At 34.8% G+C, this 25,438-nt stretch overlaps 2 protein-coding genes across 2 annotated transcripts in view; both read left to right on the plus strand.

Moving 5' to 3' along the window:
* The window catches only part of LOC134816918 (transcription activator BRG1-like), a 762,051-nt gene that overhangs the window by 294,287 nt on the left and 442,326 nt on the right, over positions 1-25,438 (plus strand). The gene's annotated exons all lie outside the window — the stretch shown is intronic.
* On the plus strand, positions 10,780-15,225 carry LOC134823115 (uncharacterized). Its single transcript, XM_063834461.1, has 8 exons — positions 10,780-10,998; positions 11,101-12,870; positions 13,066-13,203; positions 13,306-13,662; positions 13,789-13,986; positions 14,136-14,368; positions 14,544-14,594; positions 14,696-15,225. Exons 3-8 carry the CDS (start codon positions 13,093-13,095, stop codon positions 14,976-14,978), a joined length of 1,233 nt encoding a protein of 410 aa, XP_063690531.1. The 5' UTR covers positions 10,780-10,998; positions 11,101-12,870; positions 13,066-13,092; the 3' UTR covers positions 14,979-15,225.

Consider the following 25,438-nt stretch of genomic DNA (forward strand, 5'->3'; position numbering starts at 1 on the left):
TCCACAGACATGGTATCCAGGAACATCAATACTGAAAAAGACATCAACTAAAAAAACTAAGAAGTCTGTCCGATTTAAGCAAACGGAAATATTTGGAAATGAACCCATCTACCCATACTGTGTTACAAAGTACAATCATAACACTAAAAGCCAACACCTACATGCACCACAATGTTCTAATGCTGTTGCAGAAACGATCGAGGTGTTGGGCCAATACAGATGGATGAATAGAAAGTTTTTGATTGAAGGGAGGCATGATATATAAGAACTTAGAGTTCCAACCTTAACTGGTTGAAGATGCAGACCAGCTCACAATATTTCCAAGAGTTCTATGTCAACTCACCATCAGAATTTCTGAGTTTCCAATGTCTCTTAGAGTCTTAGGTCAACAGAATCAACAACAATTTTAATCTCTCCAATTTGATCGATAAGATATTTCAAGTGCAACTCATCAAAACTATATAATTCCTTTGTTCGATCAACAGGTTTTGATATGTCATCCTTTGTACCCATACAGATGCAATCATGACTCGGCTCAGTTTTCAACTTGGATTTTACTCACCGATCTAGAAGATCGGACTTTGCTACTAAGGTTTAAGAGTTGCATCTCGTAAACTTTCCTGGTAGTATCGGTTATAGGTCTAGGTTGAGTGTCATATTCTCTTATGATAAATACTCGAAACTAAAGAGAGTGAATGTGATCGGGCTAATTCAAAACTTATTTATCGAGGTAAATTATATTTCTTCAAAGAACAGACTAATTCATAACCACACGACACCCCAAAGAAATATTTGCTTACCATGCCACAGCTTTTAACCAATGTCCCCAGTATCATCAGGAACAATCTCGATCAAAACCACCCTGTTAAACATGAACGGAGGTTTGGAGATGGGTGCTACTTTTCAGAGTATCCAGAGTTCATTTTGATTGAAGGGAGGCATGATATATAAGAACTTAGAGTTCCAACCTTGACCGATTAAAGATGCAGACCAGCACACAATATTTCCAAGAGTTCTTTGTCAACTCACCATCAGAATTTCTGAATGAGCTTCACTCTGAGCTTTCATACTATCAAAGAACCAAAGTTATAACTATGTTTGACATTTACCGTATTCGAAAAAGAGTACTCCCTATGTTTGATATTTTGATATCAGCTCAGAGTAAGAGTTATGAAGATATCATCAATATCCATGAAAATATAGTTTTGCAAGCAATACGAGAAGAGCTGAACTTATCAGATGTTACTCAGATGGCAAATGAAAACAAGTACATGTTACGCAATTGTTTTAAGGTCTTCATGAATTCAATGCCCCAGTGACTCGCCTATATAAATCGAGTTGGAATGTAGAGAGCTCATTTCTTGATACAGAACTTTGGTTACGTTTCAAACATGGCACTCTTCAACAACTATGGATTGATTTGTGAAATTAATCCAAATACAAAAGGATACACTCGCTTGACGATCTCAACGAATATACCATTCAAGACAAGATTGATTAAGTTCAATGTTTGGGATACCGTACAGTTAAAGAAACCTGGAAGTACTAGATCCAGTACCGCGATTCCCTTCAAAGTGGGAGAAGAAGTACAAGTGGAATATTCCTACAAGGATGGGTATCCTATACTCGTTAACATGGTTTCATCTCACGTTGACAATTGTCCAATATGCTTTAACTCACTGGAGGGTATTGATACTCAAAGAATGGAGATTGGATGCGATGGATGTCGATTGATACCTGAGGAAGAACACAAGAAAAGAGTGAATACTCAAATGCAGATCGTTTCTAAAACGCTAAAGCAGTATTCAAACAGTGCAGGGTTCAAACTAGAGCTTTTCAGTGAAGTAGATAACAAAGCCTTTGCTCCGGTTATTTTCCCAAATAACTTTGCATACCAGAAACTTGAAAATATGAAAATTGGACACAAATACTGGGTCGTCGGATGGATTGCTCCAAACGGAAAGTTTCTCGATGTAGTTGATATCAATTAGTTGTAATTTTATTGGTTTTATTTTATGTCTTTATGAACTTGTTTTCATTTGTACAAATAAAACAAATTTATTCAAATTATTGAAGAAACAAAATTAAAAGCTACAGAATCATTTTTTTCAAAATCTTGTGAGTAGTCGTTTAAAAAATCTTTATAATCTAACCCTAAACTTAACACATAGATAAAATGAATGCAAAAGTAACCACATGCTTTGCTATTCCAGCCTTGAACTCTATAGTTTGTGTATCTAACAAACTTAAACTTTTTTACAATATCCTTATAATATTTAGGTAGAGTTTTGTGGTCTGGCGATCGTCCAAATGAATCAAAGAAGCATATTGTATCATCTTTTGCAGCCCAAGCACACCAATGTTCTCCATTTTCATCATGCTCCTCAGTGTTTGAAATGAAAGCATAATATGGTTTGGTAGATGTAGGTGAGAAACAAGAAGGGTAAGTACCAATATAGTTTTTGCTAGTAACGCTTGTGTTGAAAAGAATATCGTCAAGTTGCGTTGTGGTAAGAGGTTCAAGCATTATTCAATGATGCGTACAATACGATCGGAATCTATTTGAATTTGTCTGTCAAAGACAGCATAAACAATTAGTATGAGATCTTCTGGAAAAGTCTCTGTTCCGAGATCTATTTCAATGCTGGTACTTGCTTTCTCTTGAAGATTCAGATGACGATCATTTATACTAGATCTATCAGCACCGAAGCTTATTGCAGTCATGAAATTCAAATGAAAGTTGTTCTCATTTATAAGACATGATCCTTGGGTATCCTTACCCAAGGTGCGGTAAAGTTGTCGTAGATACTCACCAAATTCTTTGAATTGGAAGTTATTCTCACCAATTTTTCTGATACTACCAACTTCTAAAGGATCAGCAAAGACTGGAACACCATCACGGTAAAGTTGAAATTTTTTGTAAGGTATCATAATAAAAGGATTTGAGGGCATATGTCCATCAAAGTCACGACTCCTCTGCAACATAAAGAATGCATATGGAGGAAGAATAGAGTTTGCAAAAATATCATTTATTCTAACTATCCTCGATGATTGCGTTACCGGACGTACTATGATTTCAGGTCTAGAAATGAAATATGGAATAGGATCTTTTTTAAGTCTCTCCTCAATCATTTCTAAAATTTCATCCCTTACTCGATAGTAAGTAATGTTAAGAAAACAATCTTCAATAACCAAACTATATCCAGTATCTGCTTTGCACAAAAGCAAGAAATCGTCAGTATTTTTAGTTAGACTCATTCTCAAATTCATATTTGTAGGTAAACATTTTGTAGTGTTTAACAATGGACAGTGAAATTTGGTGTTTAGAGTAACATTTTTTCCTCTATTGAAAAGAGTACTTCTTTTACTGGCAGCTGGATTTGTTTGAGTTGGAACCCAATTATCCACTTGTGACATTTGATTCTGATACTCTATTTCAAGATCATCACCATCTAGATCTGAATTTCCATTCTTAATAAGTAGAAGGGGATTACCCTTTATGACTCACTAATTTCTAGAGGGGATTTCTATAGAGGGAGTACAGTTTATGACTCACTAATTTCTAGAAGAGATTTCAAGAGAGCGAGTACAGTTTATGACTCGCTAATTTCTAGATGAGATTTCTAAAAGAGATTTCTAGAGGAGAGGTTACCAGCTATAACTCACCATTTTATAACCCACTCTTAAAATTTCTCCTTCCAATTAATATTGAAAAAATTTAATACAAAGCTGGTCAACGATGGAATCCCATCGTTTTGTTCAAAAACTTCGAGTTAGTGTTTGAGTTTATCACAACAAAGACAGCTATATTAAGTCTGTTAATTACTGAGGGAGCAAAGCCCTCCCCATTCCCCCCGGCTGCAACGATTGGCCTACCTATCACATGATCCCTCATAACCCCACAGAATGCCACCACTTGCCACTATCGGACAAACTTTTCCATTACCACAGACTCCGATCAATAAGGAACATTGTAAGCTGTTGACACTGACAAGTGATCTTAATTGTTCGCGACCTATCCAAAAACGCTTAATTCGCTGTCCTGACAAACTCTTCTAGGGCTTGATAAACCTGTTAACTTGTTAAAGAGCTGGGCTCGCAAATTAGCGGGTGCCATATTGACATCAATAAAATGGAGGTGAAATACCTAAGTGGGTAATATCGCCGATAACACCTGCCTTAATGTTAACCAATAGTTTGTGAGGGGTAGTGGAGGGAAGTAGGGCTACGTGTCTAATAAGGTCGAAGCTGTTTTGTAGCATAGGATAAAATGTTAAACCATTTGTTTCGTGAAGGAATTTCTTCTAGTTCTAAACTAAATTGTGGGATTATAATGTCGCACTCTCTGATATGCACGTGAGAGCTATTAGAGAAATACTTTTATCGTACCTGGTGTGGTTATTTTTTAAATGCATGAATTTAGTGGAAGTACGTTTTGCATTAACTTTCTCGATAATTTCGATTTAATTTACGCTACTTATTCCAGAGCAGTAGAGGATGAAATTCCGAATTAAACCTGACATTTCCGGAATTAACTTCCAATTACGTCCTCATTATATTTGAGTGCACATTCCGCTATATAAACCATGTACACTGTTCAGAAACTTCAATTCCCAGCTTTATTCAGTTTGTTTGTGTCTAAATCAATAAATCATGTACATTTGTGGAACAATTGAGTTTCTATCCTCACCGGGGAAGGAGAGGACCCTCTTAACTGTGAGGACAACGTCTGACGAGGTGGAAGACCACATGGTCTATAACACAGCAATACCCACAGCGTTGAAAGTAAGTATTGATATTTTTTTTAATTTTTTTTATTCAAATATTTTTTTAAATAATCTAGAAATCGTAGGTTGAGTAACTAATAAATCTGATAGTTCAATTGTAAAAATTACCATAATTGTTAGAACAAAAGCTCACATGTCTGTTAACAAAACGATTTAATCTTTCAGGAAAATGACAAAGTGCGGCTTAGAGTGGTATTAAGAACGAGTGCAAAACACGGAGGGAAAACATTCAAAAACATAGTAGGGATAGCGATAGAGCCTAATTATCCCGCTCCTATCGCACCTGTTGATGAATCTGTTCCGGGGAGTTCCGGGGAATCACTAGTGAAAAAGAAGAAGGTAAATTTTTAAAGATTTGAATTAAAGAATTTGCTGATCCACTTTTCTTTTTCATTTTTAAAAGCTACAGATTAATTTAAAAATGTAGAAGAATGAGTATAATTTCGATGTATTAAAATCTCATATATCTGTAAACGAATTCACTAATCAATATGTATGTAACTTCCCGACTCTGAAATTTGTCAAGCTATCTATAATTATTTATATTTCCAGACGGGCGTGAAAAGACCAGTAACCAAAAACGTAAGTCTTTTAAAGTTACCTAACTAATCTAATTAATCGTAAAAACCAAGCTTGTAATGTTTAACCTTGTAAAGGTTATTCGTGTATAACTTTAACATCAGAGAAGGAAGTTTAAAAATAAGCAGTGTTCTAAAAAACGATGGCTGTATTGTAAATAACGTATTCAAATTCTACAGAAGCTGAGTGCAAGTGGTAAGCAGAAACCGCAAGGTGGCAAGCAAATGCTTGCCATCCCGGATCTTGTGGATTGGGCGGAGTTATTGAATGTAAGTAACTGAAACCCTAACTGTTCTGTTAAGTAACATTAATTACCTGGCTATAAAATTACTTGATGAAATAGAGTTATTAAAAATTATAAAAAAACAATTCATAGAATATTTATTAAACTGATTTTCACCACAGGAGACAGATTAACCACCACCGTTGAGAGGGAGATCGTGAGGGATGTCAAGGAGAAGCTTTCCTAAATCGCCCTTGACTTCGAGCAGGGGGAGCAGTATCCACGAGACTCCTACAACTCCAGCATGAAGCAACTCCAGCATGAAGCGCGTTCACATCGTGAGGGACCTACACGCTATCAGTCAAATTTTCCATAAATAAAGCTAACTCTGCCTTCTGGTCATTTGACAAGCTGTGGTGCCAGGGATCAGAGAGGAGTCAGATAACTGAGAAGAGAAAGAGTCCACCGTGCCTTTTCCGACTCACTAGTAGTATCAGTGCTCCTGTACAACTGCTGCTGTTGGGCCGTACCTCAGCATGTTCTAGAGTCTGTAGATGTTGTTCAGAGGAAGCACCTCAAGCGCATTCTACACATCTATTGGCCTAGCTCAATATCTAACAAGGTCCTCTACGCTCTTACCCAGACCAGGCCCCTTTCCCAGTTATCTGACTCCTCTCTGACCCCTGGCACCACAGCTTGTCAAATGACCATCCATTCAAACTCCTTCTTCATTACTACAGATATGAGCATGCTCTGTGCCCAAACTAGGTCGGCACAGCTCCTGCCTGCTTTGTAGACAGCTTGGAACGGTCCGGTGAAGTTGTCCACAGCTCTCTCTATTCTGTTTAGCACTATCAGTGACAGGATCTTTCTAGAAACATTCAGCAAGGTCAATGGTCGTATCGCCTTAACTGGGTCACGAGTTTTACCAGGCTTAGCCAGTGGTGTGAGGATGCCTGCTCCTATTGCTTCAATGTGAATGTGTTCTCCTTTTTAGTTTAATAATAAACTGTAGATTTTATTATTGCTTTCTTTTGAATAGATTTTTTCTTTTATAGATACTCAACCAGATCTCCAAACTTTGGATGACATTCATAAATGAATAACGAAATAAAGAAATGAAATTAATAACGAAATTATGATTAAAAACTATGTGAAACAAACAATAAACGTTCTGAACAGATTTTGAAAATGAGTTGGTTGCTATAAACTCGAGAGACTGTGGGATACTGAAGGGAAAGGAAGCAGTTCTAACGAGCTCTTCTCAAACACAAGGATATATCTTGTGAATTCGGCTAGTATATATGAAACATTTGTCATGGAGTTGTAGAGGGAGTTATGTGCCTCGCCGGGCTAAAGTAGTGGATGACCTTGCTGTACGGCAAGTTAAACAAGGATCTGAAACTACTAGGTTCCGTACAGACTCAACTCTGCACCCGTGTCAATATGTTCAATATATGCAAGCCTCTTGATTTATAATCACCGAGTCTAGTAATTGTTTAAGAGAGTTCTCTGGCAGTTACGAAACTCGAGAGACTGTGGGATACTGAAGGGAAAGGAAGCAGTTCTAACGAGCTCTTCTCAAACACAAGGATATATCTTGTGAATTCGGCTAGTATATATGAAACATTTGTCATGGAGTTGTAGAGGGAGTTATGTGCCTCGCCGGGCTAAAGTAGTGGATGACCTTGCTGTACGGCAAGTTAAACAAGGATCTGAAACTACTAGGTTCCGTACAGACTCAACTCTGCACCCGTGTCAATATGTTCAATATATGCAAGCCTCTTGATTTATAATCACCGAGTCTAGTAATTGTTTAAGAGAGTTCTCTGGCAGTTACGAAACTCGAGAGACTGTGGGATACTGAAGGGAAAGGAAGCAGTTCTAACGAGCTCTTCTCAAACACAAGGATATATCTTGTGAATTCGGCTAGTATATATGAAACATTTGTCATGGAGTTGTAGAGGGAGTTATGTGCCTCGCCGGGCTAAAGTAGTGGATGACCTTGCTGTACGGCAAGTTAAACAAGGATCTGAAACTACTAGGTTCCGTACAGACTCAACTCTGCACCCGTGTCAATATGTTCAATATATGCAAGCCTCTTGATTTATAATCACCGAGTCTAGTAATTGTTTAAGAGAGTTCTCTGGCAGTTACGAAACTCGAGAGACTGTGGGATACTGAAGGGAAAGGAAGCAGTTCTAACGAGCTCTTCTCAAACACAAGGATATATCTTGTGAATTCGGCTAGTATATATGAAACATTTGTCATGGAGTTGTAGAGGGAGTTATGTGCCTCGCCGGGCTAAAGTAGTGGATGACCTTGCTGTACGGCAAGTTAAACAAGGATCTGAAACTACTAGGTTCCGTACAGACTCAACTCTGCACCCGTGTCAATAGTGAATAATGATTAACAATACTGTTATATATAAATCAAATCTTCAGAGTTGCTTTCCTATTGGATAACCCTGGTGTATGGTGACTAGCAACTCTGTACTGCAGCTAAAGACTACAGATCTAACTACACATTTATTCACGCAGCAATTTCTTATTGCTAGTAGTGACACCGCTACCAGTGGTGTAGTTATTTGGTTTGATGAAAAGGGTACAAAGTGAGTGCTCTCACTAAAGAAAAATCCTGCTAGAAGAGAACTCTCTTCAAACAGTTATAAATAACAATAAAATGGTGAAAGAGACTAGTTTTGGACTGGTACATCCCATTTAAAATAAAAATAACGATAAATAGTATTGATTATGAATGAAATCAAACCAAGCATGAATATAATGAAATCAATTATGAAATGAATAAAGAAACAAATAAATGAAATTAATAACGAAATGATGATTAAAAACTTTATGAAGCAAACAATAAACGTTTTGAACAACTTTTTAAAATGAGTGAAATCTCGAATAATGATAATATGAAAGAAACAACTACCAATATCAATCTATATTCTGTTTCCAAGTGAATAATGATTAACAATACTGTTATATATAAATCAAATCTTCAGAGTTGCTTTCCTATTGGACAACCCTGGTGTATGGTGACTAGCAACTCTGTACTGTAACTAAAGACTACAGATCTAACTACACATTTATTCATGCAGCAATTTCGTATTGCTAGTAGCGGCACCACTACCAGTGAGTGTAGTTATTTGGTTTGATGAAAAGGGTACAAAGTGAGTGCTCTCACTAAAGAAAAATCCTGCTAGAAGAGAACTCTCTTCAAACAATTATAAATAACAAAATAACGAAATGATGGTTAAAAACTGTGTAAAATAAAAACAACAACTGACTGATTATTGAAAATGTAAAACAAATAAGCATGGTTACTGATTAAAAAATAAAAAACGAGTGTGCTCAGTATTGCCAGCTCCGCAGATCTGTTCTAAAACGGTGAATGAGGTTAGTTTTGGACTGGTACACTCCATTTAAAATGAAAAATAACGATAAATAGTATTGATGAAGAATAAAATCAAATCAAGCATGAATATAATGAAATCAATTATGAAATGAATAAAGAAACAAATAAATGAAATTAATAACGAAATTATGATAAATTTCGTATTGCTAGTAGCGGCACCACTACCAGTTGGTGTAGTTATTTGGTTTGATGAAAAGGGTATAAAGTGAGTGCTCTCACTAAAGAAAAATCCTGCTAGAAGAGAACTATCTTCAAACAATTATAAATAACAACAAATGATTGATTATTGAAAATGTAAAACAAACACAGGCTAGCATGTCTAGTATACAGGTTAAACGAGCGTTTGGAGGTCTAATTCAGGAGTTCAAAATAACACATGTGATGGAGGACGTTACACCTGAAGTGGGAGTTCATCATTATTTTGAACACTTCATCAAGGGGCTTCTACATGCTGCTAGGAGGAAGTTTAGTTGTTTTAAATTTTACGTTACTTGTGAGGGTGTTTTTCAGGTAATAGTTTTTTAAGATTTAACTTTCTTTAGTAACTTCTTTGAATCTCGAAGTGTTAGCATAAATTGATAAACTTGCAAAAGAAAACCAAGTCGTTAGCGTACACTTAGAAGTCATCACTTTTGATTTATTTTAAGTTTAGTATAAAAAAATATAACTGAGTTAATTAACTTCAGAGAAGCGTTGAAGAGGAAGAAGTTGTTTATGGTTTTCTCACTAAAACAACTACATGCACCGAAGCGCTTAACATTGATGAACTCGTAGAAAGATCGAAAACAAAAATTTTAGAATCATTTTCAAGCTTCGAGAGTCAAGGTAAATTTATGAAATAATAAAAAACACGTTAGATTTATTTTTATTTTTTACATGAATACAATACAACTAAACATTGAAAGAGCAAAAATTCCATTGTTAGTTAGTTATTTTGCTTCTTCACCTCTATTTTGTTTTATAAATTAATTATCTGAGAAACTCTTTTTTAACAAGAATATTACGTAATATTAAACCAAAATTATCATAAATTTGTATTACAGGCTCTGGTTATATATTCAAACGATGGAATGGTGTTACGGTGAAAATTGTCAAGTACTCTCCCACGACACATTAGTAGTAACATAACAATTGTTACCAGAACTGTATTAGTTAGTGTTACATACTCATACATAGAGGTGAAACGGATGCATCCATACCCTTTTACCTTTACGCTACGAGGGTAGCTCAAAACATTTTGCTGTTTTTTTACCTAATCGAAATATTTTTATTTTACTCTACGTTTTCACATTCTCATGTTTTATTCTTAGTGTGTGATCAAATCAGAGATTCTATAATTATAATAGCACATAGTATATCATAACTTTTAAGTTTCAGTAAATATTTAAATAACGTATAAATTTCACAATGTGAGTATTTTAGTTCGCTATTAATTTCCCCTAAACCATGTTTTTACGTTTAATTCAACGATTATTAAATTGCGTTATTAATTGTTGACGTTTTGTTGTTGTTTTACCTAATTGAAATATTTTTTATTTACTCTACGCTTTCGTATTCTCATGTTTTATTCTAAGTGTGTGATCAAATTATAGACTCTATGATTATATTAGCACATTGTATATCATAACTTTTAAGTTCAAGTAAATCTTTAAAATAATATATAAATTTCATGAAGTGGGTATTTTAGTTCGCTATCAATTTTCACCAAAACTATGTTTTTACGTTTAATTCAATGATTATTAAAATTGCATTATTAATTGTTATCGTTACTGATTTAACAAATTATCTTTAATAGTTACATGATGTCGACAGGTAGTTACATCCCTTTACCGGACGTGTTGAAGAGACGCAGATGTCTACTCAATATACAAAACAATGACAATCTATGTTTTTTATACTGTATAGCAGCTAGCTATCGCATGCCGGAAAGGAACAGAACTCGCCCTACGTACTACAAACAGTTATTTAACCGGTTTAATATGAATGGTAAGTAAAGTAATGTGATATAACTATTTATCACAATTCTCTACAGTGTTTTAGCGATATTATCAAACTAAACTTATAATTTATAATTCACAAATTTTACAGGAGTTAACAAACCTGTACGAGTTGAAGACATCCCTCGATTCGAGAAACAGAACGGTAGCCACATGTCTTGATAATAATAATAAAAACTATATCAATATTTATGACTTATACTTAAAACTAAATTAATTATTTTTAAAGCTAATATGTTGTTTCAGATGTGAGTGTTAATGTTTTCAAATACGTCGAGAACGAACCTCCAACGTATATCCTACCTATTCACAAGTCGTCATATCGACATAAGAAGATTGTGAATCTGCTGTTGTTAACAGATGGTGAAAACAGTCATTATGTGTTAATCAAATCCATGGCAGCACTCCTAAAAGTCAAAACAGCATATGGTAAATCTGGACATGCCTGCGACCTATGCTTTCGTGTTTTCTATTCACTCATCACCTATATGAAACACATCGATTTCTGTAGGACAGGAGAACCGACTGTGGAGATGCCTGATGATCCTGTTCTAAAATTTAAAAACTTTAAATATAGAATGCCAAATCCGATAACAATATATGCTGATTTCGAGGCATATAACTGTAAGGTAAACGAGGAAATAACTGAGAGCACGAAACTTCTTTGTGAGCAAAAACCATCTGGTTTTGGTTACACTGTTGTATCGCCGTACACTCAGTTCTGTAAACCAACAGTTATCTACAGAGGTATTGACGCTGCAGATGTTTTTGTACATAAAATTCTCATGGAATGTTATGAAGTAGAATCAGTGTTAAGTGAGGTTAAACCGATGGAGTTTACAGAGGAAGACAGTGAGAATTTTTCTAACTCGGATAACTGCTCGATCTGTGAGGGTAGACTTAACTGGGAAACACAAAACATTTGTAGAGATCACTGCCATATCACAGGGAGGTTTAGAGGTGCAGCACACTCTTACTGTAACATCAAGATGCAACAACAGAAAAAGGTTGTTGTGTACTTTCACAATGCAAAAGGTTATGACAATCACTTCTTAATACAGAGTCTCGCAGCAAATCCTAAAATAGGGCAGATAGACGTGCTAGGACAAACAAGTGAAAAATACACGCGAATTTCAACCAGACATTTTGTTGTGCATGACTCGATGTCACATCTTGTAGGAAGTTTGGATAGCTTATGCTCTAGTCTTAGACAGCGTGGTGATTGTGGATTTCAACTCATCCGACAAGAGTTCCCGGAGGATGAAAAGTATCAGTGTGTTATACGTAAACTGGTTTACCCGTATGATTACATTGACAGTTTCGAAAAGTTTGCAGAGTCGATTCCGTGTAAAGAAGCTTTCTACAATAAGCTTAGCGAGGAGGAACTTTCTGACGACGAGTACGACCGTTTATTGCGGACTTGTGAAATCTTCAAAATCAAAACACTCGGTCAGCTTCATGATCTTTACCTACGAGTTGATGTATTGATATTGGCATGTGTTTTCGAGGATTATCGACGGTTAGGATTGGAAATGTTCGGGTTAGATCCTTGTTACTATGTGAGCAGCCCTAGCTATTCCTTTGATGCTATGCTCTGTACGACTAAAGTAGAACTCGAGCTGCTTACAGATAAAGAGATGTACAATTTCTTTGAAAAAGGTAAATGTTACACAAATTAAATTACAAGTCCCTTGAAAGTTTAAAATGAAAACATAAGTCGTGAGATAAAATCAAACCTTTTCTTGTTTTAGGGGTGAGGGGTGGATGTAGCTCAGTTTATAAGCGGTTAGCTACAGCCAACAACAAGGAAGCTGATTTTAACTATGATCCTCGCTGTGAAGAGTCTCGTATCTTTTATACGGTTAGTTTGAAAATATCTTTTTTCTAAGTAGTACACTTTCGTAGGTACAATACTTTCAAATTATGTGTTGATGTGGTATATATAAAAACGATGGCGGACATGAGCTATGGCTCATGTCCGCTTTCGAATCGATTTAAAAACGATGGCGGACATGAGCCACCATACATATCATTTTTAACATTTTTTTGTTTTCAGGATTGTAACAATCTTTACGGATTTGCAATGCTAGCAAAACTACCCCACTCACAGTTTCGATGGCTGTCCTCTGAAGAATTAGCTGACTTTGAGGTGGATGAATTCGATGCTCTGGGTGATTACGGTGTCGTTTTAGAGGTATGTTCAAATAATCGCGAATTAATTTGTATGCGTTAAATATATTGTTATTACTAGCGTAGTTATACTTATAATATATATTTTAAATTTTTTTTTTTTCAGGTTGATTTGGAATACCCTGATCATTTACACGATGCCCATCGTGATTTTCCTCTAGCTCCTGAGAATCTTACAATAACTCGAGAGATGTTGAGTGATGAAATGAAAGAGTTCCTTCGTGTTAACAATCTACCGTTCTCTAAACAGGAGAGACTCACTCAAACTCTATTGTCAAAAGAAGGGTATATTACCCACATTAGAAATCTTAAGCTGTACAAGAGTTTGGGTCTTACAGTGACAGCCATCAAAAGAGGTATAATTTTTTATCAAACACCTTGGATGGCTGAGTATATACAGATGAATACGATGCGAAGGATTAACTCCAGAAGCAAGTTCGAAAAAGATTTCTTTAAGTTACTGGTTAGTTTTTCTAACATCATCACAACTTCTTTATCTAATCTTAAAAAGTGTGATTAACCAATTTTGTAAAAGTGTGTATTTAACCTGAAACGTATTTTTAAGAAAACATACTTTTAACATTCTTAGATAAACTCGATTTTCGGGAAGACGTGTGAAAATGTACGTAGATACAGACACTTTAAGGTTGCTACCAACGTCAAGCAGCTTAAACGGTACACAAGTCGTGAAACTTTCAAGACAGTCACGATAATAACACCAAAGTTAGTGGTACTTGAATCAGAAAAAACATCAGTACTACTCAATAAACCTATATATGCAGGCATGGTAAGTACAAATTCACACTTATAATTTAAAACATTTGGAGAAATTTTTCAACCATACATTACAAATTTACTGAGTTCCTTATTTTGCTATACCCCCTCTTCACGTAACAAAATTTTTTTTTCTCTAGAAACTAACAGTTAATATTTCAGACTATTCTGGATCTTTCTAAAGAGCATATGTATCACTTCCATTTCAACGTGATGCGACCTCTTTTTCCAGATCGTATTGAAGTTTTATTCAGCGATACTGATAGTTTATGCTATTTCATCAAAGAAGGTGATATAGCCAATAAATTGTTAAGTATTGCTCGACTTTTAGATTTCTCGAACTACGACTCAAATCATCCTCTTTTCTCACTGAGGAATAAATGTGTACCCGGAAAGTAAGTAGTCTAATTTAGATCAATTATTTTGCTACTAGAATGTTTTAAAAACGCTTTATTCGTTCGTTGTGACAGTATTTTAAACTAATTATATCCCACTTATATATTTTTAAAAATCTAAACTCTAAAATGTTGAACCTAACGAATTCGGTATGACATATAAAATAAAATTCAGGTTCAAGGATGAAGTCGCAGGTGGTACTGCTATACAATTCTGTGGTCATAGGTAGGAAAAATTCTTTCCTTTAAACTTATGGTTCACCTAGTTGTAACATTTTTTTGAGGTAGTGATTTTAAAACATGTTTCATTAGAACTCACTGTTTCAGGGCGAAAAGTTATTCTCTGATTACAACTACTGAACGGAAGATGGCTGCTGCAGGTGTGAAAATATCGATGCAACGCTGTTTGAAACATGTAGATTTTGTTGAGGTAATTGCATCAGCCTCCTTAAAAACTGTTACTCAAAACACATTGGTATCAAGAAAACACCGTATGTTTATGCAAGAGAGCACAAGAATAGCTCTTAGTTATCTCGACATAAAAAGGATAGTATTACCTAACGGGATTGACACTGTTCCTTATGGTTATAACGGGGTTTATTTCTCTTGAAAAAGTATTTTGTTATATTATAACAGTTTTACATTTTTATTATTGTTTCCGAATTTTTGATACACTTGTTTTATTAATTAAAATAAGTGATAATTTTGGAGGAAGTTTTACAATATACCAATCAAGATTCAATGAACAATTTTGAGTTGTATTCTCGGTTTAATTTTTGATTTTGAATGTTTTTCGATGTAAATTTTTGTTGAATTTATTTTTATCTCTGTTGCAATCCGTTTTATCTTCTTTTATGTAATTTAAGGTTTTTATTTTTACAAAATAAAACTCAGAAATCGCTAAAAATTATTAAATGTAGTTACATTACAACTTTAAAGAAAATACATTTATCCTGATCTCATATTAGGTGAAAAAATAAAACTCAGAAATCGCTTAAAATTATTAAATGTAGTTACATTACAACTTTAAAGAAAATACATTTATCCCGATCTCATATTAGGTGAAAAAATAAAACTCAGAAATCGCTTAAAATTATTAAATGTAGTTACATTACAACTTTAAAGAAAATACATTTATCCCGATCTCATATTAGATAAAAAACTTTCAATTTTCAAACAATTAAGATTCCATAAAGGTTTTGATAGCAATAGATTTTTCTTTAGCGCAGTACCTTGTGTTATGTACCCTACAACACATGGGGTTTGGTAATTCACTTGGCATCTGATATCCTAAACTTTGAACATTAACAATGATAGTTGTTGGTAAGATATTTTGAAGTAATTTAAATGTAACACGACTGTAAGTGTATACTTGATACTCTTGATATCTCGTAAAAATTGTTTCTATGCTCTCGTAAGGAACATCTCCGTCGTGATAGGAAAGGCTGTTGAGGTTCTTCATTGCAAAGCGAATTGTTCTTTTATCAACATCACTCAAATCCCAATTCGTCGGAGGTTTTAGAATGTAGTGGTTGTACTCATCGTTAGGAAACAAACAACAGATTTCCTTAACTATTAAACCGCTAGGTAATCTGTATCCAGAGGTAGCAATGTAAACTTTCATATTTGCAACGTATGCAAAGTTGTAAATAGTAGAAATGATTTTGTCCATCTCCCTGCTGATTAAGTACCCTTTTTACGATTTTTATTCGGCTGTTGAGCTTTAAAACTTTCTGCGATAACAGATTGATTCATTACATTAACATAGCGACCGTAATAAATAGCTTGCGGTGAGCATGTTAGCAGGAAAGATCTACCAACAGTACAGTAAATAATCATATCCTTCTTGATATCGGGACTATGAGGTAGCTTTGATTCAAAGTTTTTATATAATGTTTGTAAAGAACCCAAAACTTCACCACGAGCTTTTTCAAAATGAATCTGTACTTTATCGAGGAGTGATAGTTGATGATGCAAGTGAAGTATGTCACTCTTCATATCATCTTTACACCCGGAACATTCTGTAGCTGTCAAAGACACGCATTTTCTTATAATGTTTTCAACAAGAAAACCAACCCAATCTACATTATCATAAAACGTCATTCTGCAAAAACCAAAAACTGTTTCTTTACTAATTTCACAAACAGAACAGAAAACGAAGTCGATGGAAATGATTCAATCACTCAGCATTGGTATTTATAGTATCAGTTTGAGGTAATCTTGAAAATCTGATATTGTGTAAAGCTAAGAAAATGTTTTTCATTAAGCTGCCTCCTCTTTCTTTTGAGTCATATGTAATTCCCGCAACTAACACAATTAAGATGATATACCAATAATTTACACCATTGTAATGAAAAACTTGCTCTGGATAAGTAGATGATTCTAGTTCATTCAAAATAGGTGACATGAAAAGAAGGTTAATGTAATCGAACTTGAAGACTTTTCCCTCAGATTGAACTTGTTTCATTGGTGCACCATCAACTTCAAACCCCTTCCAGGAAAAAGTAAATGTTGATTGATTTACTGTTTTAGAATAGTGAGAAAAGTTTGCTCCCTGCTCCATGTATAGAACTAGTGTGTTATTTGTTCTTGATAAATATGCATGTTGATTTTCACCTTCAAAATAGAAATAATCTTGTTGGGTATTAAGATTGAGAGGGAATTTAAACGCAAAGGTTAGAGATGCGATAACTTTGAATACCACTTGGAAATTCATGTCTTATTTCACGTTAGTATTTAATGCTTTTATAGCTTACACAGAGGCTCCATACCTGTTATATGCATCTCTAGCTAACTTAATGGAGTCTCTTATGATTGTGAAGAGGTTAATTACTTCACCTCTTTTGTTTTTGAGAATATTTTTAGCACTTGATTGTGAGGCTACCTGTAGTTGCTCAACAACACGACGTTGTTCATCTGTTACTTGATCGCGTTGTGGTTGGCAAATCGGTAAAATACCAAATGACAAACTCAAAAATAGATTTTGAAGTGTAGGTAGGTGTTTTTGAACCAACTCATCAATTTGATGATTTTTAACTAATTTCTGAATTTGAAAAATTTCCTCCATCGTCGTGCAGTTAAAGATTGTCTTTGTGAGATTACTCAAATCCTCATCATCATCTTTTACTGCTTGGAGTTGATCTGAGAGGAGTTTTATCTTTCTCTTACACTCTTGTTCGTAGTCCTCCATTACCTTATCATGTGCATCTCGTAAAGTTTGGATTGTTTTACCATGTGCATCCCGCATTTTTTGGATTCTTTCTTCATATTCTTCTTTCATTTTATCACCAAATTCACGTAATCTACTTCTATAACCTTCTTTAAGATCAGATATTTTTTCTTCGTACTTCCTTTTGATGTTATCAAGTGTTTGCTGGTAATCTTTCTTTACAATATTTTTAGACTCTAAACAATCTTCATACAATTTCTTGTAATCAGAAGTGTCAAAACTATCAATTACGGTTAAATTATCATCCGACTGACCATCATCATCATAGCTATCAATTATCTTGAGTTGATTATCTCCCTGTCCATCATCATCATAACTATCAACAACTCTTAACCCATCATCTCCCTGTTCGTCATCACCATAACTGTCAACAACCTTTAGACCCTCGTCACCCTGCCCGTCATATTTTTGAGGATCTGGGTTTGGTTTAATTTCATAATCTCTAGGTTTTTCTCTAGGTTGATCTTGTTTTGTTATAGGAGGGAGCATCTCACGTTTTTTTGGTTTTGGGTGTGGTAAATTATAGCTTCTAGGTCGTTTAGAAGATTTTGATCCATCATGAGAATGGTTAACCAACATTAGTTTTGGCTCAGGATGTGCTAAATGTTTGTGTTGATATAATGATGTGTTTGTTGGGTAAGATTTACCGCACTTATCGCATTGTAAACTCATTTTTAGAAACTAATAACAAATCGTGTATTTATAGGCAGAAAATAAACACAAAACCCATAATGAATTTGAAAACCCTGTATGAGGATCCCAGCTTCCCGGGATCTTTTAGTGGAAAAAATCGTTTTTACCAAGAACTTCGGAAAGGAGGACATCTTGTTAGTCCAAAAACTGTTACAGAAAAATTAAGAGCAATCGATAGCTACACACTACACAAACCAGAGAAAAAACCTACTTTATATCGTAGGATATGGTCAAAGGGAATCAATTACTTGTACCAATGTGATCTAGTTGATTTATCGAGTTTGCACAAACATAACAATGGTTACAAATGGATAATTACAATTATTGACACATTTAGCAAAAAAGCATGGGCTTTTAAAATGAAGAACAAATCAGCAAACTCTGTTGTAACAGTCATGAAACCCTTCTTACAACAAAACACACCTCAAAAGATGCAATTTGACCAGGGAACGGAATTTTACAACAAAAAGTTTTTAAATCTTCTAGAAAAATTAAAAATAAAACATTATAGTGTTTTTAGTGATAAAAAGGGAGCTATAGTTGAACGATTCAATAGAACTTTAAAAACACGGATGTTTAAGTATTTTACTTCTAAAGGTACTCACCGCTGGGTAGATGTGCTTCAAGATTTGGTTGATGGTTACAATAATAGCAAACACAGATCTATACAACACACTCCTAATAACGTTACAACGGCAAATGAAGCGGTGGTGAGAAAAATTTTGTTTCCAAAAGTGAAAAAAAAAAAGAAATTTACCAAAAAACATTTTAAAATTGGTGATAGTGTGAGAATAACAAGACAGAAAAGAACGTTTCAGAAGGGGTATGAACAATCGTGGAGTTATGAGGTGTTTGTCATTAGTGAAATCAAAAAGACTTATCCTATCACATACATGTTGAAGGACTATAAAGGGGAAGAAATCAAGGGTTCATTTTACACCAGTGAAATACAGTTGATTGATAAATCTAATGATATTTATCAAATTGAAAAAGTTCTCAATAAACGCAGCAGACGCGGTCAAACCGAGTATCTTGTTAAGTGGCAAGGATATCCAGACGAGGCGAACACTTGGATACCTCAATTCGATCTCTTTAATTTGTAATGCCTATTAAATTCCTTGCCTCTCACAATTGTATAATATTCGGACCGACAAGAGCCGGTAAAACTCAGTTCATATTAGAAGTTATTCGACAAAAACTAGTTCACCCATGGCCTAAGCGAATCTTTTACATGTACAAAATCGAACAGAGTTTCATGAAGACGTGGAATGAGATAGAGGTTGTGCCGATAACATTTATCAAGGGACTTGATTTTGATAAAATGGATACTTCTGAACCTAGCATGCTTATTGTTGATGATTTAATTCTCAGTGATAACAAAGAAATGGCAGAATGTTTCATTTTAGGCTCACATCACAAATCAATATCTACATTCTACATAACACAAAACCTATTCCCAAAATGTCCCTTGTTTAGACTCATGAGTTCTAACAGTCACTATTTTGTTCTCTTTAATAGTCAGCGTCATTTTAGACAAATTAACACATTGGCAAGACAGATGTTTTGTGGTGATGATTTGAGGCGTGTCACTAACGCCTTTAAAAGAACGTCAAAACAGGATAGAGGCTTCATTCTACTTAGTCTCGCACCAAGTTTACCACAGGAGCTAACTGTAACAACAGATTTTTGGGAATGGTTGCCAAGCGTTTATCTCTAAAGCAAGCAGATATGTTAAATAAACATAGATATATACTCGAGAAGTTAGCTACTAGTAATATGAAAAAACGTAAAATCATCTTGGAAAATTCACCTCCAGAACTTTTCAAAGTTCTTGGAATCGTATTCAATCTTTTGGCAAATAAGAAACTGGATTTAGATAACAAACAACATCAAACTTTGAAAAAACATAGACGTCTAATTCGATCAACGAGTGGTTTAAAAGGAGCAGGTATGAAACGGAAACTAGTTGCACAGCGTGGTGGAGCATTAGCTACTATATTAAGCACAGTTCTACCAATACTCGGAGGAATACTAAAGTCAATTATCTAACATGTCTCGATATATTGTATCACCCTCTCACTTTAAAGATGTGTACATGCTCTTACCGTCAGAGGGGATCTCAGAACAAATCAAAACTATTGAACTTCCAAAAGGAATCTTCCCGGATTTTAACTATAATGAGTTATTAATTAAACTTTCAAAAGCAGATGTACGACGATCCAAAGATGGACTGATTTTGATTAGAAATAAACCGATTAATATTAAATATGATGATTTTGTCAATGACTGTTGTAATGGTGATTTTAAAACACATTATGAACCTATTTTCTGTAATCTTAGAGATTGTGGAATAACATTTTAACTATAAAAGGAGGAGTTTTACTTGTTTTAGCAAAATGGATAACATTCACAACATCATTGCTGTTGGTGGTTATGAAGGCAATCAATCGAGATTTGTAACTCGAATTAACCCTGTTAAAATAAAAAAAGAAGCTGAGATTGCAGTTACATCGATTTTTCATGGTCAAGTGTTCAATATTAGTAATGATAACAACAAGATTCATTTTTACAATACGGTTGAGATAACGGATATGTTTACTGCCATCGAAGTACATGCAATGATAGAATTTGGTGATGTTGATATTGAATTGGAGACAGTTACAATACCACCAGGGTTTTACCATTCAATTCATGCTATATGTCTTGCAATAGAAGAACAAATCTCAAGTGTATTAAACTTACCAAAGAGATACAAACCTATCACTGTAACACTTGATAAGCACAGACAAATTGTACATTTACATTTGGATAATCTTATTATAACGAACGGAAAAGATTCACCATGGGAGCTTCTCGGTATAGAAACTGATTTGTATAATACACATGAGCTTCAGAATGCTTCGTTTGAAGGGGAATCACTTCCTGCATTTGTTTACATTAACATTATCGAAAACTCTTACATCAATGGACAATTATCTAGAATTTCTTCTGTGATTCCTATAAAAACAAATTCAGGGTGGAATTTTTTTCATCAAGCTCACCCTTATTTTGTTTCGATAAATGTAAAGGAATTCTCAAAAATCCTGATTGAGCTAAGAGATATTAATGGTAAATTCTTGCATTTCAATCCCAGTTTCAAGACAATTCTAACTCTGAGTGTACGTCCTTCTACACTATATAAGGAGCGCAATTGAGAGGAGAAACTTTAAAATGGAGGAATTTAACTCTAGCTATCTAAGAAGTAGACCGTACCGTGCTGTATTTGTACAGCAAGGGGGATCTACAGGGATGGATCGATATATTTACGGTATGCAGGGAGAGGGGTTGGGAAGCTTTCTTGGTTCCTTACTAAAGAAAGCGTTACCACTCGCTGGTCAGGCTATAAAAGCAGTAGCTAAAACAGCAAAGCCGATCGCAGTTGCTGCTGGTAAAGAACTACTTACCGCTGGAGCAAAACAAGGAGCAAAAAAGCTAAAACGTTTAGCTAATACTCAAGTGACACATAAACACCACTCCAAGCGTAAAAGAAAATGGCGAAATTTGTAAACTCTAGTGATTCAATGTCATCTTCTCTCCTTCTATGGAATGACACACCAACACAAGTTTCGATTCAAGAGACTTATGATTTGAAAGTATGGCCTGTAACAAATTTATTCAATGATGGTCCCATAAATTTTAATATACCACCACAGCCGAAAGGACTTTTTACAGATTTACATATAGTTACAAAGGTGAAGCTAATGCAAAATGGTCGGAATATCACTACACGAGCAAAAGATGTTTCTGTAGTTAACAACATTGCAAACAGTCTATGGGGTGAAGTTTCGGTTGTAACAGGAAATCGCACTGAGTTATGTCAAAGCATGCGAAATGCTTATGCTTACCAGAGTTTCTTGAATCAGACTCTAAGTTCAGACCAAAATCGTGGGGGGTATTTGTTTTACAATGAAGGGTTCCTGATGGATGAAGGTGTAACAAAAACATCTGAGGAAAATCTAAGAACATTTTGGAGGTGGGATAAAATTGATAGAAATATAACTTTATGGGATGATCTTGAATCTGTTCCAGGATTTGACTCTCTTGAAGAGGGGATTGCTGCAAAAAGGGAGTATGCATTTGAGATAGAAATACCAATGGATGTCGACTATAGGAGTGAAATGTTAGAGGTGATAAAGAATAAAAATCCAGATCTAGATGGTGATGATCTTGAAATAGAGTATCAGAATCAAATGTCACAAGTGGATAATTGGGTTCCAACTCAAGCAAATCCGGCTGCCAGTAAAAGAAGTACTCTTTTTAATAGAGGAAAAAATGTAACTCTAAGCTCTAAATTTCACTGTCCGTTGTTAAACACTACAAAATGTTTACCTACAAATATGAATTTGAGAATGAGTCTAACTAAAAATACTGATGATTTCTTGCTTTTGTGCAAAGCAGATACTGGATATAGTTTGGTTATTGAAGATTGCTATCTTAACATTACTTACTATCGAGTAAGGGATGAAATTTTAGAACTGATTGAGGAGAGACTAAAAAAAGATCCTATTCCATATTTCATTTCTAGACCTGAAATCATAGTACGTCCGGTAACTCAATCATCGAGGATAGTTAGAATTAATGATATTTTTGCAGACTCCATTCTTCCTCCGTATGCATTCTTCATGCTGCAGAGGAGTCGCGACTTTGATGGATATATGCCCTCAAATCCTTTTATTATGATACCTTACAAAAAATTTCAACTTTACCGTGATGGTGTTCCAGTCTTTGCTGATCCTTTGGAAGTTGGGAGTATCAGAAAAATCGGTGAAAAAAACTTCCAATTTGAGGAATTTGGTGAGTATCTACGTCAACTTTACCGTACCTTGGGTAAGGATGCTCAAGGATCTTGCCTTATCAACGAGAATAATTTCCAATTGAATTTCATGACTGCAATCAGCTTCGGTGGTGATAGATCTAGTATAAATGAGCGCCATCTAAATCTTCAAGAAAAAGCTAGTACAAACATTGAAATAGATCTTGGAACAGAAACTTACCCTGAAGATCTAATCTTAATCGTTTACGCTGTGTTTGACCGACAAATACAGATTGACTCAAATCGTATTGTACGTATAATCGAATGATGGTTAGCTCTCTAACAACAACACAATTAGACGATATTCTATTCGCTGCAAGTGCTACTAGGAAAAAATATATCGGAACATATCCTTCATGTTTTTGCCCATCATCAACAAAAAAATTTTATGCTTTCATTTCAAATACTGAAGAACACAATGAAAATGGAGAGCATTGGTGTGCTTGGGTGGTAAAAAATGATGTCATATACTTTTTTGATTCATTTGGAAGACCACCTACTGATGGAACATTGTCAATGCACTTTAAAGAGATAATAAACAACTTCAAACTTGTAAAATACACTAATACTCGAATTCAAGGATGGAGTAGCAAGGCATGTGGTTACTTTTGTATTCATTTTATCTATATTTTAAGTTTAGGACTAGATTATGTAGATTTTTTAAATGACTATTCACAAGATTTCGAGGATAATGATTCTGTTGCATTTAATTTTGTAACTTCTATTATTTGAATAAATTTGTTTTACTTGTACAAAATGAAACAAAATTTTAACATTATCAACTTAAAATTTGCCATTAATAACAATATGTACTTTATAAATATCAACTACATTAAGGCACTTCCCATTCGGTGCTAACCACAAAACAACCTAGTACATATTTCCCACTTTCAAATTTTCAATCGCATTGTAAACAAAATCGCTTGCAAAAATAACTAGGATAAAAACTTTTTTATCACCTACATTATATAACTCTAGCTTAAAATTTACCATCAATAACAATGTGTACTTAATAAATATCAACTATATCAAGGTACTTCCCGTTCGGTGCTAACCACCCAACAACCCAGTACTTATTTCCTACTCTCAAATTTTCAATATTATTGTAAACAAAATTGTTTGCAAAAATAACTGGGGTAAATGTTTTGTGATCTCCTGCATCATACAACTCAAGCTTGAATCCTTTACTATTTGTATAATCCTTTAATGTCTTTGAAACCAACTGCATTTGGGTATTTATTCTAGTCTTGTGTTCCCCCTCAGGCATCGTCCTACATCCATCACATTCCATTCTTTGAGCATCAATACCCTCCAGTGAGCTGTAGCAGATTGGACAATTATCCACTCGAGATGGTGTCATGCTAACAAGTTGTGGGAACCCATTTTTATATGAGTAGTCTACTCTTACTTCCTCTCCAACTTTAAAGGGCATCAGAGTGGGTTTCTTTAGAAGTAAGCTTTCCCAAACATTGAACTTGATAAGTTTGGATTTGAAGGGAATGTTGGTAGAAATTGTTAAGCGTGTGTATCCTTTTACATTAGGACTAATTTCATTAACCCTACCGTAGCTATTAAAGAGAGCCATTTTGAAACGCAACTAAAATTCAATTGTTGGAAATGAACCGTAAGATATCAGTTACTCTTTATAAGAGTGGCAGGTAGTGTTCCCAGAAATGTTCTAAAACAATTTCTCAACATATACTTGTTTTCGTTAGCCATTTGAGTAGCATTAGATAGATTCGATTCCTCTCGCATTGCTTCCAAAATGATACTTTCGTGTGCGTTGAGGAAGGATTCATACGATCTATTTTGCGATGAAATCCAGACATCCAACAGAGGTAAGAGCCTTTTACGAATTCGGTAGATATCAAACATAGTGATTACCTTGGTTCTTAAATAATAGCTAAGTTCAGAGTGAAGCTCTCCGAAAAATATTGATGGTGAGGCGGTGAGCAACTCTTGAATATCTGCTGTAGTCGACTTCATTTTCAAGAATGGATGTAATTTTCTTATCCAATCCTTATATACCATACCTACCGTCTATTAAAAACAATCTGTTCATCCATCTGTGCTCACCTAACACTTCAATTGTTTCAGCAGTAAAATTTGAACAATTTGGAGCATGTAAATGATTCCTTTTTGTATCGTGTGTGTACTTCTCAATACAGTACGGGTATATAGATGCATCCCCAAATATTTCTGTTTGTTTAAATCGAACAGTTTTACAGTTTCTTTCACTTGCTTTCTTTTTTAGTATTGATACACCAGGGGACCATTTTTGAGGTAGAATCAATTC

Source organism: Bolinopsis microptera, chromosome 1, assembly GCF_026151205.1.
Source record: "Bolinopsis microptera isolate Bmic1 chromosome 1, MBARI_Bmic_1.0, whole genome shotgun sequence".
In the NCBI taxonomy this organism is placed as follows: domain Eukaryota; kingdom Metazoa; phylum Ctenophora; class Tentaculata; order Lobata; family Bolinopsidae; genus Bolinopsis; species Bolinopsis microptera.